Genomic DNA, 19293 nt, shown 5'->3' on the forward strand with positions numbered 1-19293 from the left:
AAACGGACGTTATCATAACCCATGACTGCACCTTCAAGCAAAGAGGATCATGAGGATAAACTTCAGGGTCTCATAACACAGGACTTCCCACATACAGCCTTATGTAAGCCCATAGGTTGTCCTCTTTAACTGCACCCCTCCCTGCCTCCTCAGTATGACAGTGTTGCAGAGCGACTCCTACTTCTCAGTGACTCTCCACCCCCACCCGGCGACCTCCACCCTCCCTCCTCCCACACAGGGACACAGTGGAAGGGAATTCCTCATTGCTTCAGCATTTGCCTCACGTTTTATGTGCGTCTATACAAACATAAATGGATCACTGGCATATATCAGCCTTTAATGTGTAAAAATCATCATATATAAAACCAATCAGGGTTCTCCTTCCATATTAAAACATACTGATATCAATGAGTATGCAAAGTATATGAAACTATCTTCCAGCAAGCCCTATTTTATGATTTTTGCACGGTTACTAAGGCATAATTAAATAAAATTGCTGCAGGAACTTAAAGAGCAACAATGAAAAGTGCCAAGATAAGAGGCAAATATAACAGTGGCAATAGCTGCATGTTGAACTAAATCTCAGAGTTGTGAAAGGCACATGAACAAGCTACATCTCACCGAAAAATTATTAACACCCACTGACAAAGGCACACACACAGCACATGCTTACTGTATTTAGAGTTCAGCTCTGGAGATCTCCAGCCAAGTCGGATCAGGCGTCTCACAGATAAAAGCACATTATCGCAGCAGTAGAACCAGCTCTGGACCAAGACAACTCTGACATTAAATCTATCTTGCTAAGTAGTACAGATGAATGAATTAAATGTCCCGCAGCATGTAAATAGCGGAGTTTCAGGTGTGATTACCTCGGTCACTCTCTTTAGCTCATTCTACTTTCTTGTCTTCACGCTTGCCCTCTGCCTGTAGGCACCAACAGCTCCGTTTTGTTAATGGTTTTCATGAAAATGGATAGCAACTCTTTTTTTGACTGCCCCCTCTCTTTTTCTGAATGAAGCACACCCACTACAGGGAGACAGAAAGCCTTGCTTCCTGGCTGGCTCCCTCTCTACTGCTCTTATGCCATCATGCGCACAGTTTGCACCGCTCCCTTCTCCTCCAACCCTACCTTTCCTGTGATCTCTCTCTCTCTCTCTCTCTCTCTCTCTCTCTCTCTCTCTCTCTCTCTCTCTCTCTCTCTCTCTCTCTCTCTCTCTCTCTCTCTCTCTCTCTCTCTCTCTCTCTCTCTCTCTCTCTCTCTCTCTCTCTCTATAATTGCAATGACAGCTAAACCAGGGCTCACAAGAAGCCCAGCTGTTTAAAGGGCTGCTTGGATCAGCCAGTATGTCACTTGATACAATGGCAGGATCCTTATACAAGGTCGCAGTAAATACATTTCTTCTTTCACAACTACAATTTAAGGTTTGGTAGTTTTCTTTTGAAAAATAAAAAGACATAAGCCTACATCCGCAGGCAGTCCAGGCACAATCTCATTTTTTATATATATATATATATATATATATATATATATATATATATATATATATATATATATATATATATATATATATATATATATATATATATACACACACACACACACATATACATACATACACACCAATATATCGGATTTTTAAATCACTAAATATTTGTATCGATATCGGCCATAAAAATCCTTTATCGGTCGGGCTCTAATCCATTTCATGGGAATATATGAAGTCTTTATCTGTAGCCTGTGTCTGGACAAACTGAATGAGCTCAAAGTACTGACAACAGCTGGCGAAACAGACCACTGCTGCAATGTTAAAAACAAATAAAAACACAGGTTTTGAAGGAAAGATAGTGGGGAAAATAAAGAAACCACCTCATTAGCTCGGAAAAACCCTAATCCCACATTACCACATATTTGCATCTTCCCCTGCAGCCCCCCCTCACTGCTACCAGCAGCTGAAAGACTCAATGGGAAAGAGGCAGTCAAAAGTTCAGCATCAAAAGGAAACGTCAACAGGCAAATAGGTGAGGTAGCATAAGTCCAGGGATGTCTGTCTCATAGATGGTTGAGTTTGTGAGTAGAGGTGTGACGAGATCACGTCCCAGAAAAACGTGACGATATGTCTCATTGAGGTGAAACGATGTCTTGCGATATCAGTACACAAGTTCAGTATTACGTCGTACTACCGAGGACCGACTCGCTCAGTTAAATCAATTGATGCCAAATTTCGGTACCATAGTGCGAATAAGCATGAGCTTCTCGGTCCTCTCTGCATGATTCACATAGAGCAGAGCTCAGCTCCGACACATGATGCAGATAGAGAAAGACTACGTCGCCTCTGCAGCTTGTTCAAGTCACGGTGAATCACGGCAATGCCGGTAAAGCGGTCGCAAGTGTGGTTTAGTTTTCAAAACTGAAATATAGCATAATGGTCGAGATCGCGGTCCAGTTAACTATACACTGAGACAGACAGGAACAACAGCTTTCTCTATGCCCTTGTGACTGACTGACAGGCACAAAAGCATTCTCTATGCCCTGGTGACAGACTGATAGGCTGGAGGTTGTAGGGCAATGCAAGGGAACTTTTTTTCCTGTAGTACATTTCAGCAACAAGGCAATTCAAAATGCGTGTTATATTTTGTGGGGTGTATTAAATGTGAATGTACCCATCCCAACCCGCCACTTTTAATTGCAGCATTTTGGATCCCCAACATTGGTAACATTTAGCTTGCTAGCAACTTTGTTTGTTAACGTTGTTAATTGTTTATTAGCTTGTTTACGTTATTGGTAACATAACCAGTTAGGCTGCCAATGTTAGCCTGTTTAATGGTAACAGTAACGTTATAGTTAACAGCTAAGGAGTCAGCAGCCGCCTTTTGCATTTACAGTGAGTGAGTTGACGATAATGTTATAATGTTGCGTTAAGAGTCAAAACTGTGCAACAGCTCAAATCATGTCACTGACGTTAACGCTTACTCTTCGTCATTAACCTATGGGACATAAGGCTGCAAAGAGATCTCAGCATTGCATTTCATCCTCGGCATCATGCTGCGCATCTCACATTGACAGGTGCATCTTATCAGATCCATCCAGCAGCTCCTCCCAACGTTTAGACACACCAGCTAGCAGGGCCGTTTGCAATTTTTGGGGGCCCTTTGCAAAAAGAAAAAATAAACTTATTAAAAAGGACAGCACTGTTGTTGTCAAATTGGCCTTTGTTTGTGGTGTGACTGATTCACCTCTCTTTTTTCAGAGTAATTTAAATAAAAAGTTTGATGATTGATCATATAATCATTTAAATGAGATTTTAAATTTGGAATTTAAACAGGAAAAGTATAAAGGGAAAATTCACAGTTCAAAGTGTTTTCACTGTTATTTAACGGATGTTTGTTTTTTTAATTCAATAATTGCAACATCTTTCCAAAAGTCAATAAGTAATCGTGTTAAATAATTTTGATTTCAATTTTGACCAAAATAATCATGATTATTATTTTTTTAAACTAGCTTTTAAGCTAACTCGGGTGCACACCGTTTAACTTTTTTTTCTTCTTAAGAATGTTAATTAATGTACAGTGTCCCTTTTTAAAAATAAAGAATTAGATCTGAGAAAAGTCACTTAGTTTTGTTTCTTACATTGATTTTACATTATTTCTGCTAAAGTGGTGCCAAAACAGCTTGGGTGCTGCACCAAAGCCTTATAATGGTAGGGAAAACCCTGCATGCTAACAGCATTGATAACTTTGCCAAGCGGTGCTGTCACCACGTCTTTCGAGCTTTATTAGCAATTAGTTTCTTGCCGTTTGTCATGTTAATGAGAATACAGTTATTAGAATGAGGTGGAAGCTGACTGACAGCTGAAGGGTAAATAACATTAACATTAGCTGTCTCCATGACGCTCCTACAACTCGCGACGCAGCTAGGAAACAAGTTAATTAATGATAAAAAATTGCTTAGGTTATTTCATGTTAAAACAGTATTTCACATCGTTCTTTGATTACCAGCCACAGCGTGTCACTCTGTGTGTCACGCACCGTCGCTACTTATTGACCCTGGTCGGCTTTTTTCCAGTCTCAGAGACGTCGGTGAGAGAAATCCATCAGATTGGCTATTCAGCTTAAAAAAGAGAAAAATCGGTAGTGAGGAAAGCAAGCAAACTGTAGAGAAGGCACACACAGAAGGGTCTTCTCATTTTTCATCTTGATCTTATCTGATCAATCCAATACACATAGGGCTGTCAGTAGGGGTGGGAATCACCAGAGGCCTCACGATAAGATATAATCACGATACAATATTATTGCGATTTTAAAGATATTGCAATGTATTACCTTTTTTCCAACTTCAAATTTTTCCCAATTTCAAATTATGTCCCCAAAAGAAAAACTTTGTCAACATCGTTTTTATCTAAAAAAATACATTTCTCTGTTTGTTCATCTCACTTCAATGTTATTGCAGCAAAATGGGATCGTCAAGAAGACAGACTGACAAACACATATTTCATAAAAGATCGATACAGTATTGTGTCTGTGTATCGATACAGTATTGCCACGGAAAATATTCCGATACTATGCTGTATCGATTTTTTCCCCCCACCCCTAGCTGTCAGTACTAGCCAAAAATAATGTTCAGATGTTCATTCTAAAAAACAGAGGTTCACACTATTGGAATATCTATTTTTGCACTTTGTCCATAATAGGGCAACCATAAAAAACCCTTTATGGTCGCCGGGAAAACTATGATGACCAAACTTCTCTGTGCACTGAATTAGCCTACATTTATTTTTTACACTTTTTTGTTAGTGGATCAGTTTTAAATACAATAGGAAGGAGCAGAAAAAGAATAAAGAGTAACCATGAGCTAATTTGATGGTGAGGTACCAATGTGCTTGCTGCAGTTTAGGCGGACATCAAAACTCACAAGGCAAGTGACACCTTTTACTTTTTTGCTGTATGGAAAACCACTTTAGTCTGCCATAGATGCATTGATATGTGCGTAACGAATCAGGTAGAAGGTACCACTGTAGGTCTAAATTTATAGCAAGTCACTTTCAGGGGTTACCATGGTGGTCTGTAAGTTGATGGTTTGTAAGTATTGCCCCTGTTCTTACAATATTGAAACTGGTTCTTGACATTCAACCCTGGTTGGGGGATATATTGGTTACCCAATCAGCACCCAGGGCTGTCATTGCTGCATTTCCCTCTCTGCACCATGTCTCATTCATTCCTCACTTTTACTAATTGAGTTTACTAATTTAAATCCATTATATTTCACTTTAAATTGTATACATTTAGCATAAGTGTAGTGTTATGGCTCAGTAACATGGTCACCTCACAGCAAGACGGTCTTTTCTTCAAAATCCACTGTCAGGATTTGTGGAACTTGCATGACATAGCCTAAGAACTTTACAGAACATGGATGGATGGACATTTAGCACACAACTGAGCTTATATCAAGTTAAGAAGAGAATCCAACCAATGACTCCAACCTACATTGGCCCTGAAAAAAGGTTTGTCTCAGGTTGACCACATGACTGGGATAAAGGGGATGGCCTGCACTAATGCCACCTAATTCCTCAAACCAAGCAGCTTCTTCTGCATTTGATTTGGGCAGCCAGGTAGCCTCTTACAGGACAGTAAAGAAGACAGTGAAGGGCTTAGAAGGCAGGAAGGAGAAAGGGGAGGAGTAAAGCAAGGATCAGTTGCCAAAGATACCACAGATAAACCGTTCATGAGTACAATCACAAGATGTGGCAGTCTCTACACACAACATACGTATAACTTAAGTAAAGTTATAAAGAAACACTATTGGTTATCACTAGCACAGCAAAAGTACAAACAGGGCTTCACCAAATACAATTGTGTTTGGACATAACCAGTTTCTTATGGTCTTATTACAGCTTATTTTGACCCAAATCTTTGAACAAATAAAGCTACTCTTGCATTAAGCCAATAGGTACTCATTCTAAAAGTGTTTAGTTTTTGCGGTGTGTCACGCACCACTGCTACTCGTCGACCCTTGTCTGCTTTTTTTTTTCTTTGTTTAAAAAGATCTGCATACCTACACATTACACAATAAAAAAAATACAATGTCCTATATCGTAAAACTTAATTGAAAGAAGTCTCTCCCTCTCTCCCTCTGCACCCTGGTTGGTGCTAGACTGAGCCGGCCACTAAATATATAACAATTTAATGTTCAATTCACACACCGTTGTCACGGCATAGGGAAGCACATTGTTATTGTTAGATGAGCAAACACTGTGTTTGGCTTATTTTCTGTAACCATTGTAGTGTGAAAGTACGGTGGGTGGAATTAGCAAGCTAGCTAACTAGCTAGAGTTGCTCAGTCCCTCCACTTCCCCAATGCAGAAATCAGATGAAAGCCTGGGAGAAGAACAGGCTAGCTAGCCATCTCCCGGCGTTCCATCATCCTGGCTCTGTGCTGGTGCTGCTGGCTGTTTCAGGCAAACACTTTTTTGTTGTATGTATCATGGCAACAGTTTGGATATCCAGTTTCCCTTTTTGAATGACGAACAGAATACTGCCGCCTGATGGCATGGAGAGTTATTACCGCTCACGCAGGCACAGAACATTTGTGCTAGCTGGCCGTCAACTGTAGTCTTTGTGTTCAAGACACAGGCCTTCATCGCCACTAGTTCTTTGCAGTCTGCCTGGTGTGTCAGCACCTTAAGGCCATGCAACCAGTCGCCTCCCTTCTGCTCTGATCAATAATTTATATCAAAGCAAGCAATGAGGATTGAGAAAAACAAGAGGATTGAGAAACAGTGACAGAGGAAGAGATCAAGAGAAATGGAGCTCAGAAAAAGAAAACTGGAAAGTAAGAGCGAACAAATAAAGATGGAGAGAGACAGAGAAAAAGAAGCAGGATTGGTTAAGAGAAGAGAGAAATAGGAGCAGCAGCAATAGCACCACGCTTGGTGCTCTGGCAGAGATCTATAAATAGCTCTTCAAATCTCTCTAGAAAAAGCCACTCTTCTGCTCATGCTGCTGCAAACGGAGATTCAGAGACAGAAGACATAGATACATTGCTGACAAATAACAGAGATCATGTCTTATCAGAAAATAGCTGCCTATTTCAATGACATCACCACGTAAAATACAGTATTAAAATCGCTTTTACATTAACCATCTTGGCTTGTATAAATATTTGATTGTAGGAAGTGAATACTGTAAAAGCAAGTAGGTTACATCCAACACATAAACTCACATGTTCTACAGGTGTATGAATAAACAACTGTTTATAGTCATGTATTCCTGCAAACCAAAAAAAGAATAAAATCATGAAATCTCTTCATCAATTCTTGTCCACCAAAAATGTCAGTTTCTACAATTTATAAAAGGGGGGAAAACATGTTAACAGCAAAGCAGGATACACCATCTTTTTTATTGCTGGCCTTAGCAACAGCAGACTGTTGATTCAATGACTCACCTCCAACAGATCTCACTATGGATAAGCTTTTTCTCAATGATACTACCCATACACCAGCAATTTGACTCAGTAATATTTAATAAAGATAGGTGCCTAATGTACAGATGCAGAAAAAAAAAAAAAGAGCTGCAATTGGGTCCCATCTGGTACAAAACAAATCAGTGTGTATATATATGTGTATATATATATATATATATATATATATATATATATATATATATATCTCTCTATCTATATATATATATATATATATATCTCTATATATATATATATCTCTCTATCTATCTATATATATATATATATATCTCTATATATATATATATATATATATCTCTCTATATATATATATATATATATATATATATATATATATATCTATCTAGCTATCTATCTATCTATATATATATATAATGATTTAACAAAAGAAATACAGAAACTGCTTCCTTAGCATCCTTAACCTTAGTCAGTCTACTAAGGAACAGACAAATTGTGATATTTTCAAAACAGTCTCAATATCAAATGTAACCATATATCGGCAGTCCTTGCCTGCCACTTGCTGATTCTCTGCATCACATGACGGGCCAACGCCAATTGTAAAATATGTATGTTGAATATTTATGTTTTCAGACACACATGCTGTTTTCCCAGAGCAGATGTTTGAATCACAGCTCCGACAGTCTGTGCTGTGATCCCACCTAGTTTGACACAACAGGCTTGCCATCTATTTTCAGCTTGAGTATCAAAATGTTGAGCTAAAGCCAAGACACAAAGACCAATGGCCATTTGTCATGTTTTTCTCAACAAACCCTATTTCTCATTTCAATCCTCCTCAAAACAAAACTAAATGACAGACTTGTTTCTGTTTATTTTTTTTCCCCATTAGGTCAAAGAAGAATTATGCCTCACTGAGCAAAGGCCTTGGATGACAGATATTACCTTAGTTTAGAAGATGGCAAAGAAAATTTTGAAATTACACACAATGTACACTTCAACACAATAATACACAATAACAACAATAAACACAGCCCAGTAGTGCAGTCCTAATTGTGTTTTTTTGATTTCTAAATAAGCTCACTTCAATTCAGCCTCATAACCCACTATCATTCAATCATTATTATAAACTATGGGTTTGTAATTTCCGGCAAATTTATTATATCATTAAGAGGTATGCTATATAATTGAGGTCGTTTCTGACTATCAGTGGACACAACCATATACACGACAGGGTGTAATAGCATAACACCTTGTTGTCACCAGCTACGGTGGGCTTTAATCGTGATTGCAATTAACAGCTACTATTTCCAATCACTTCATTCTAATTCAACCAGATAATTAGCTTATCACTTCATTCCCAGTTACTCCAGTCAGTCAATCATTCATTCAGCGAGTTTCAGTAACGTTGACTGTGTTGTACTGTATTCATGTTTTTGGCTGTAGCAGTACTCTGTTTTGTTGTTTAGCTATTGCCTTTTTAATATGTTCATCGTTTACTGTATGCACCTAACGTTACTACACCAAGTCAAAATCCTTGTCGATGTAAACTTCCTTGATAATAAATCGGTTTTCTGATTCGGATTCTCGTGCCAGGTATGGATAAGGCGGACTTTAAATATAGTGCTTAACGTAACGTTATAAAAATCATGGATCATCGATTAACATAAGTTATCTCAAGGCATCTCAAAGGTTCAGCTCACCGTTTTGCTGGCCGTATGTCGCGAGTCCGTGTGAAGAATCCTTCAAGCTATCTGTAGAAAGCAGATGGCAGATTGGTCAGAGCAGTGGCTGTGCAGTTGACTGAAAATATTAGCTTGCCCACACGCTAACAATAGCTAGCTCACCAGGTTTCCACTGGCGAGTATAATTAGCCATCAACAGCACCTAGCCATCTAGCTAATGTTAGCCCGCTAGCTAGCCTTTTCCTTTCAATGTATGCTAGCAACCCTACGTTAACAAAACTTAGCCATAGGTTTACAGTAAGGTGAACCTTGTTATAAATCTTTACTAGCACTGTCAGGTCTCAAAGAAGGAGTTAAGGTTAGCTAGCTTTCCGAATGACTTACCAACGCTAATAATATAATGGAGCTGCTAGCTCGAGTTGGTTAACTGCGACCCCGACTGTCAAAGTAGCGCCGCGTGAGGGGAGAGCGGCATGAACGTTAACGATAGATGGCAAGCGCTGAGGAGCAAGGCAGTCAAATCCGTAACATGAATACAGCGAAATAACAACAAAACGCTAAAGAATAAAAGGACACAAATTAAAGAAAAAAGAAACAAAACGCTATTCCCTCTTCTCAGCTCCGGCTTGTATGTGTGTCAGCGTCACTTTTTTTCCCCTCGCCGACAGTTTACGTCAACGGCGTACTACACATTGAAAGGGAGACGTTCAGGATACAGTAGAGTTGTGTTATATAGATACATATACATACGTTAGATAATACCTACGTATATGTATATAATTTTAATTATATAATTCAATATATATATTTATATTTATTAAGGGGCCGTTTTTATCTCCGGTCTTGACAATGGGCATACTCCTCTTTAGTTGGAAAGCGGTTTATTGGCATTATTAATCATTCATCAAATTAAATCGTTTGAGGTACAATTTCAGTGAAATTTAATACCATCAGCTATAGAATGTGTGGTGGTGAGGGGCAGTCTAGTGTCTTCGTCTAGAATCCTAGTGTCCTGAGGGTAGATTCCTGTGCCTCTTAGTGCTGGCCTGGTGTGTCCGGTATGGCAAGCCATTTTAACATTTAATAGCTAGACTGGATATTTATTGCAGATATCCATAATTCAACTCTTCCTAGTCAAAAAGAACAATTCAGATATGCACAATCAGGGGCGTTGGACTGGGGAGGAAAAGGGGACTGAGTACCCATCAGGGCCCTCATGTGAGGAGGGCCCAAAAAGATGCTAGAATGAATAGCTGTGGATGCTGGGAGAGGCCCATAAAAATTCCTTTCTAAAGGCTCCTGTCCACAATGACATTCTTCCTATCTACAATTGTCATTTCAGATATCCACAACGTCATTCTTACTAGTACAAATGACGTCACGTTTTTCCACTCAAGTGTATGGGGCTTTCAATTTCAGATACCCACAACGTCATTCTTACAATCCAGAATGAACATTCCACATATCTGCAATAGAATTATTAATAGGAAGAACTCCCATTTCAGATATCTACGATACAAATGTTACTAGTCAAAACTCTAATTTCAGATATCCAAAATGAAACAAACATTCTAGATATCTATATTGTAATTTTGACTATCCAAAATACATTCTGATTAGTAAAAATGTCATTACGGATATCAACAATTCGTATTATGGCTAGTAAAAATGCAATTTCAGATTTCAGATAGGATGCCATTTTAACATAAAAAGGGTTCATTGACTATCCACAATTGTATTTTAGATATCCATAACAGTATTTATTCTCGTTAAAATTGTATTCTCACTATAGAATGCCAATAGAGATATCCAAAATAAGAATTTCACTGGCAAAAATTGTATCTCAAGATATCTACAACTTTGATTTTACTGGTCAAAGCTAAATTTAAGATTTCTAAAAGTCATTAAAACATGTATGTGGCCACTTTAACATTTAATAGCTAGGCTGGATATGTATTGCATTTGCAGATATCCATAATTCAACTCTGTCCACAATGACATTCTTCCTATCTACAATTGTCATTTCAGATAGCCACAACGTAATTCTTACTAGTACAAATGACATCACGTTCCCATTCATGTGTATGGGGCTTTCAATTTCAGATATCCACAACCCCATTCTTCCTATCCAGAATAAACATTCCACATATCTGCAATAGAATTCTTATGAGGCAGAACTCCCATTTTAGATATCTACAATACAATCGTTACTTGACTTCAAAATACATAGTTTATATTAACATTATCATTCTAACATTAAATGATTGAGTTTTAACCTCATTTTTAACCTTCCTTAAGTTTGATTATGTGGCTGTTGAGTGAAATACAACTTTGGCTTTACCTTAAATGTAAACACTTACAGTCTATGTATTTTACACATTATTCAAAGGCACCAATAGGTAGGTAAAGTTTGTTGTAGTTCCAAAAGTTCCCACATGTAGGCAGGCAAGTACAACTCAACCTCATATTTAACCCTTAGGCAAAATATAGGCTATATGGCTACTAGGCCTATGACTTGTTTATTTAAATGATACACTTATACAGTTTAGGAAAAGTTCTAAGAAAACTTGATTGTCGATACAGCTTGTCTTATATGTGTCCATGTGGAAGGCTACACTTTCAAAAGGTGACAACGCATGTTGTTAAGGCACTTTTCAACCCAACATATTAGCCTATCTATATAGCTTGATTGTGAAAGTCATTCTTTTTTCATGGGGGTGCATACCTGAAGGGCTCCTTACCAAAGTTTGTGAAATGGTAGTGTATAACTTATAAACAACATGTTACTACATTCAACAAGTTTCACTAGAACTAATTCATTACAGTTGCTTTCTTGACACTCTAACTTCTTACAAACCAACTATACAACATTATTATAGGTATAAATGGGGACACTGAATGTCAACATGTGTGCTGTAGACCTATGTCTTATATCAAGGGCAATCATGCCATTTCAGCAGATTCACAGTGCAAACAGGCTACATTAAAGTCCATCAAAAGCAAGTGCAACTTTGGTGAACTGGTCTTTTTTGGATTTTATATGGCGAACCCAACCAGACAAGACTTGTACGGGCAACTAGTCATTAGCCTTCTTATTCTTCTTCTTCTTTTCTCTCTCTCTCTCTCTCTGACACACACACACGCACACACACACACACACACACACACACACACACATATCATATCATTTTACAGTAGGCTGTAATTGGCTAATATTATGCCACCTTGAAGGCAACATGACGGAACGTGTTTCAAATACCGCGCTGCACCTCTCGTAGCCTCGAGAACTTTTGCATGTTTTGAACTACAATTGTTTGGTGGCTATGTGGCTCGCTCAATCTGTAACTGGGTTAAAGAGCACTGGATTTAAACTTTGATCGCTAAGAGTGTTGGCAGTATTGGCGTATTTTGCTCAGGAGAGGGCAACGAGGCAGAAAAACTACCTCTTGTGATTAACGTAGATGGCGACATTATTGTATCCACTTTATGAGTTTATATGCAGGCTATCTCAACCAATCACTCTTAAACTGACGTCTTTGTTAATGCAATGCAGCGAGTGAGGTCATGTACCAGGTGTGTCACTGGCATTTGTTTTAATTGATTCCGTGTGCCACTAGTCATTCCTTCTGTGTCAGTAGTCTACGTGTGGGGCGAGTGTTTTGCATGTGTTGTGTGAGTGATGGGTTGTGTGTGAAAGCAGGACACACTGATGCTTTGCCAGTAATTTCCACGATGTCCCGATGCGCTCATTGGTGCGTCCCTCCAACGTGTCACCAGTTTTGGTGGATTACCCCAGATATCTTCACCATCGGGAGGGTGAAACACCATTCCTTTTTCTCAGCTCTTGTCTTCACGGTGCTGTCAACAAGGACCTCTGACAACTTTTTTTTGAAACTTATTACTTCCAAAGAGACAACTCAGGAAAAAAAGGATTTGAAGATTTGGATTTGTTCTTTTACGCACGCCTAGCACAGAAATGCATTTATTTACTTCAGAGTCGAGGATGACGCAGTCTTTTGTACTTCCAGCGTTTCTGTTTTTTGCACACTTGCTGATGCAGGGTCTCTGGGTCAGTGGCTCCCTTGGCTGCGCGTCCTGTGGTATGCCTGCGATGGAGAAAGACGCAGAAGAAAGGCTGATGATAGAATTCGCCAAGCAGCAACTTTTGGACAAGCTGCACCTGAAAGAGAGACCAAACATCACTCAGACGGTGCCCCGGGCAGCGCTCCTCATTGCACTGCGCAAACTGCATTCGGGGAGCGTCAGACAGGATGGTACTCTTGAACTAGCAAACAGTAGGCCTATACCTACCAACGACCAAGGCTATGAAATAGTGAGCTTTGCAGATCTAAGTAAGTTTGGTATTCACATTTTACACTGTAAAGCTGTTTTCCCCTGTATGGGAAAACACCACATGAGCGCATGTTGTGTCCATTTTACGCCTGTCAGTGCGTAAAATTGACACAAATTAGGTCAGGGATTCCGTGTGCCTTGTCAATTACTTTACGTTGTTGTACTATTCCATACAATCTAAAAATGTATGTTAGAGTACCTGTCAATACCTTTTAGATTTAACCATAAGTAGCCTATAATAGGGCTTGATGTGAGCTTATATGAGGGGTCAACCATAACATTTTACATTATGGTATTAATGGCATTATGGTAGTAAGGTAAAATGCTTGATTTGAGTAAAAGTAGATTGACCTGTCATTTATCTGCAGTTTTACTTTTAAAATCCCACTCCCTCCCCATGTTTGTGTGAGACAGCCAGGTAACTCCAAAATTTTGTTGTTCTTGTCATTGATCCATAGATGAGACAGAGATTGGTGATGCAGCCAGCCTCAGTCTTACCTTCCAGTTTCTGCAGGAACGTGGCCAAAGTATGCAGGTGCTCCAGTCTTCTCTGTGGATCTACGCCCGCTCCTCTGAGGACCCTCATCGAGACTCCCGCCTCTCTGCCCAGGTCTTCCTCTCTGCAGAAGGTGGGTTGTCAGGCTCTAACCGCACCCTGGTGATGGAAAAGATGCTGGAGGTCCAAGAGAGTAGCTGGCACACCTTCCCCATCACCCGCACCCTGCAGGCCTTCCTGGATGGCGGCCAGCGCCGGCTGCAGCTGGAGGTCAGCTGCGATGAAGATGGGAAGAACCTTTGCTCCCTGGATGGTTCTGATACCCCCAACCAGCCCTTCCTGGTTGCCCAGGTGCATCTCCGTGATGACCACTCCAAACACATACTTAAAAAGCGCTCGTTGCGTTGTGGTGACGATGTAAGCGTGTGCTGCAAGAGAGACTTCTACATCAAGTTCAAGGATATCCAGTGGCATGACTGGATCATTGCTCCTGAAGGCTACCATATGAACTATTGCATGGGTCAGTGCCCCCAACATCTGGCTGGCTCTCCAGGTATAGCATCCTCATTCCATGCCACTGTCTTCAGCCAGCTGAAAGTCAACGGCATAAACACAGCTGCATCTTCATGCTGTGTTCCCACTGAGCGCCGGCCACTCTCCATGGTGTACTTCAACTCCCAGCACAGCATTGTCAAAACGGATGTCCCTGATATGATAGTGGAGTCCTGCGGATGTACATAAATGACAGAGTATGAAAGACATGGCATAGTTAACATTGATTTGTTTCTTCACAGGAGAATTATGTGTGTAGACAGACAGAAAGATAACACACAAGAACAGAGCAGGTGAAGTATTTTTATATATATAGTTTGGGACAACCAACTCTAATTATGTTGTTACTTTTACTTTAAAAAAGAAAATAGAAGTAACAAGTTTTGTTTCAAAATTACTACATTAGGGAAATATAGGCACAAAGACAAAGATGTTTTTATTTATTTATATTTTAAGAAATTGTCACTTATATTTTTTTATTTCATTTTAAAATAATGCACAGTATGTAAACAGCTAGTTAGAGAGAAACTGTTTAGTGCTTAGAACCAATTGAGTGAATCCAAATAAGAATATACAGTGAGTCTGAATGGAGACACATTTTTTATGTCAGAGGCTTTAACTAAAGAGAGAATATAAACAAAGCCACCTTAACATACGGCAGACTGAACACAGACAAGAAAGGTGCAATATTAATGTAAAACATTTATAGTGGTGACAAGAAGATCAGGCCAGGGCTGATTGAAGTCCTGCTTATATTAATAGTCACACGAAGCCCATAGAGATACATATGAAGCCTTCACTGTAGTGTACATTTTAGAGATGCAATCTTTTTTTTCCTTTTTGTCATATGTAGATTATTTATTTTCTATTTCACAATTGCTGCTGAGATTTAGTCCAAAGTCAAATTTTTTAATGGATCTCAGGAAATTGGGATAAGAACTGACTGCACTTCTAACTCTTTCAAAACATTAGCTGCAGTATGTTTTTATGTAATAGTCCCTGTGATATGTCAAAATGTCTGCCATGGAAACCTTTTATACCCATATACTCTAAATACTTTAAAACAATGAGAGAGATCCTTAATTAAAAGTGTGCCTTTTTTATTAACTTTTGATGACAAAGTTCAACTTGGAGTATTAAGTCACCTTGGTCTAAATACCAAAGAGAATCAATTGAGTACTGCCTAATGCAGTCTTTATATGTGGGCTCAAGACACAATGTTCATACAGATTTGTTTGTATTGTTTCTATGACTTTTTCTTAAATTACACCCCACAAACATTTTAATTTTATTGTGAAGTTGTGGTATGATTGAACTGAAATGGTTTTAAAAGGTGCATCTGCCAATCTGAGTTTTGTCTGAGCACACCCAATGCTGCATGCAGGTTGAAATATGTTTGATCAGCATCTCCACTGTATTATTTACACAAGTCGGCTAATCAGTTGGGTAACTATGTCTGACAGCATATGAACCCAAGGTTATTCTCAGCAGCGTGAGCAAACATTTAGCTATTGCTACAGTGTCAGCTTATGTGAAGGTCTTTGAGGCAGGTGGGTCAGTGAGCATGTGGTGTTGCACGTTGGCATTTATACCTCTCAAAGTCTAAAGTTTTGTATGTAAAATTAGAAGCTTTCCAGCTAAAGGCAATCTGGTCATTTTTGGGGATTTGGGGAAATTGTATCCCAAAAGCACAACTTATAGTCCTATGATTTAGAAGGGACTAAAGTATGTCCATACCTGGAAAATGATCAAGTAAGGTATATTTAAAAATGCCAGCATTAATACTAAAATAACTTAAAGTGTGATGGGCACCATTGCCCCACAATGCAACACATTATTGAAAAAATACTTTAAACCACCAGATTTTCAAATTTGACAAACTCAAAGATTTAAACATCTCTCAGCACATGCCTTGTGCCATTTCATGCTAGGAAGAACTATATAGTATAACCATTTATTGTATACCAACAACCTAAGTATTACACTGCTAGTACAAGACCCAGGCCTTGTCTACTTCTTACCTATGTTTGAATCAAAAGCCAAAGACATTTTCTGCTGTCTGGATGATGTTTCATGGGTTTGTCCTTACTGTCTTGTACTGCTATGATGACACAGGAAAGATTTTCAGGCAATAAGTTGGGGCATTTTACCCAAACATTATAACACGTTTTTGCATTACATTTCTGTCCAAATAGCCCACAAACTTGTTTCACCTTCTCTCTGTTGCCTCTAAAAGCTACTCTTGTATCATTTCTTACAACCTGGGTAAAACAATTTTAATGCTAGAGATTATTGTGTAGTATTTTATCTTGCAAGCACCCCCTGTCCCAGGACTCAATGTGACATTGAGGTCCCACCATAACATAACTTATTAAGCACTTTATCACCCTACTGTATTTTTAGAGCTTTAAGGGTCTACTACTTATAACTCAGGGTGGCACTACAACAAAGTCATTCAGCTTATTTTCTTAAGCTGTAGTTTTTTCTAGTGTTTAAATGCATTGTATTGCATGTGTTTGCAGAGCACACAGATTTCTGTATACTGTAACTGGTGGAGAAATAGAGCCAGGATTTGAATTTTGTGTCAATTGAAAGTTGTAATTATTGTCTTTATTTTTATATCATGCATTTTGTGCATAATGAATTATTTGTAATTGCTATTAAATGTAAAATGTTTGCCAGTGTGCTGAAATTATATGATTACAGTTAAATTATATTTTTGAATAAATAAATAAATATTTTGAAATCAACCTGGTTATTTCCATTATATTATATTATATTATATTTTTGATCATTGTTTTTGCCACAACGACAACACACTGCACCTCAGAACAGAAAGAATAATGGTCATTATAAAAATATATACAAACTAAACTGAACACAGCAGAGAAAATAACGTATAAACAAAGTCTTAGTCTCTTAGCAGTTGTGGCTAAAAGATGTATTTAACAGTGAAAATATGTTTTGATTTAGTAAATATTAGAAATTCCCCCTCAATGCTTTTTTTTTTACAATTCATTGTTTTTTTTCACAAGCTGCATGAATATACATTTTACTACCAAGTGCATAAATGATAACACAGTAAAAGTCACTGGTATTTCTCTTAAAGCAGATTTCCAATTTTAGCCAACATAAGAAACACGTTACCTGCCTTGTAATCACATTGGCACCTTCTGTAAGGCAAAGGGCATGTTTGCTCATACAAATAGTGGAAGTGGCTTTATGGACTGTCTGTGTTTGGTGTGTAAACATTCCCTTGGCATGTTGTCATTTTCACATCATGCACCTACAGCTGGAATTGATCACAATCTAAAGCTGAGACAATAGTATAGAAGTAAATAATCAATTTTACAAAAAACAATAAAAAAAAAAAACAATAAAGAAACAATAAAGTATGTTTGATTTTGGAAAACTTATGAACTATAAAGAATGTGTGCTGCTATTTTTCTGTAATATCAGTACAGTAGCACACAACCACACATCATTATTTGGTAAACCATGATTGCACACTGACCCTTTTCTATATGCTAAAGAGAATGCAGAAGATACAAACACAAAATTGTCATATACATATATTTTTTTTAAAGATTACTTTTTGGGGGCTTTTCCCTTTATTTGAAAGTGGAAAGACACACAAGGGGGAGAGAGATAGGGGATGACATGCAGCAAAGGGCAGCAGGTTGGGTTCAAACCCCACGCTGCTGCAGGACTCCGCCAACATGGGGCGAACGCTCTTACTGGGTGAGCTAGAAGCCGCCCCAGTCAATGTTTTAAAAAACATTTTACAGTGAATGTCCGAAAGATCAAATGCTAAAATCCCTGACTTGTACATCCAAAAAAGTCAAAACATAATGTCCTTTCCTTCCAAAATTCGCCAACTCCCCTTCTACAGCCAACAGCAGTGCTGATGTTACACCATCCAAAATGGACTATAATCAGATCAATTAAATTGTACAAGTTGTTTATACATATTCCTTTCCAAGTTCGGGCAGGGGGTATAGGTTATCACACTGTACATGTGAGTGAGTGTGTGTGTGTATGTGTGTGTGTGTGTGTGTGTGTGTGTGTGTGTGGGGGGGGGGATATTCTTGCTAGGTATGTTCTGGTGTATACTGTATGGATCTGTGTGTGTTACTGAATATTAACTGCAGTTTGATTGTACATGTATACTGATATGTGTGTATATGGAGAGGCTGTGTGCTGCTACATTGCTTGTGTTCTCTTTAATGCCCAAGACAATTTTAACATAAGGGAGACCATGAAGGCTTATCTTAAGTCACTCATGGTCAAATTTGTCAGTAATAATAACTCAGCAGTGACTTGTTAAAATATGTTTGGTCCAATGTGGTTATTTCTCTTAGTGGATGCTGTCATATATAACTTATAACTGGCATGTAGACTTAATCTTGACATACCACCACCTGTTTTTCTATGCTTTAAGCTGACTCCCCACTGTAGGGCATTGCCCCCCCAGCTGCCCCCCTAACTTTGGTGTTCAAAAAACTGTGCTTGTAAAAACAAAGTTAAATTAACTAATTATAAATAATAATAGTAGATGTAATCTTAGCCCCCTGCCCCTCAAATACTTAGCTACGTCCCTGCATCAAACGTGCAGCGCGGTGCTCGCATTGTCTGGCTCTCACACTGCGAGTCTGCTGCGGTGTGCTGGCCCTGCATCCCAGCAAAGACTGGAGCGACTAAGCTGCCCCCGAGCCTCTGAAGGTGAAGTCAGTTTCCCCAGGTGAAGTTTAAACACATGTTTAATTTAAAGTTAAATT

At 38.7% G+C, this 19293-nt stretch overlaps 2 protein-coding genes across 2 annotated transcripts in view; one reads left to right on the forward strand and one right to left on the reverse strand.

Moving 5' to 3' along the window:
• r3hdm2 (R3H domain containing 2) overlaps positions 1-9787 on the reverse strand; it is a 77535-nt gene extending 67748 nt beyond the window's left edge. The window contains 2 exon segments of the mRNA XM_028575895.1: positions 9133-9183; positions 9499-9787. The gene's annotated coding sequence lies outside the window, so the exon portion shown is untranslated.
• Positions 9788-12488: 2701 nt separating this feature from the next.
• On the forward strand, positions 12489-14850 carry LOC114554436 (inhibin beta B chain). Its single transcript, XM_028576283.1, has 2 exons — positions 12489-13466; positions 13926-14850. The coding sequence occupies exons 1-2, from the start codon at positions 13091-13093 to the stop codon at positions 14702-14704; spliced, it is 1155 nt and encodes a 384-aa protein (XP_028432084.1). The 5' UTR covers positions 12489-13090; the 3' UTR covers positions 14705-14850.
• Positions 14851-19293: the final 4443 nt, after the last annotated feature.

Source organism: Perca flavescens, chromosome 4 (assembly GCF_004354835.1).
Source record: "Perca flavescens isolate YP-PL-M2 chromosome 4, PFLA_1.0, whole genome shotgun sequence".
NCBI lineage: Eukaryota > Metazoa > Chordata > Actinopteri > Perciformes > Percidae > Perca > Perca flavescens.

Bases quoted from the DNA above. Each gene is read 5' to 3' on its own strand.
- LOC114554436 (XM_028576283.1), top strand. From the start codon at position 13,091: ATGCATTTATTTACTTCAGAGTCGAGGATGACGCAGTCTTTTGTACTT. The intron at 13,467-13,925 runs GTAAGTTTGGTA...ATTGATCCATAG, and splicing joins AGTGAGCTTTGCAGATCTAA to ATGAGACAGAGATTGGTGAT.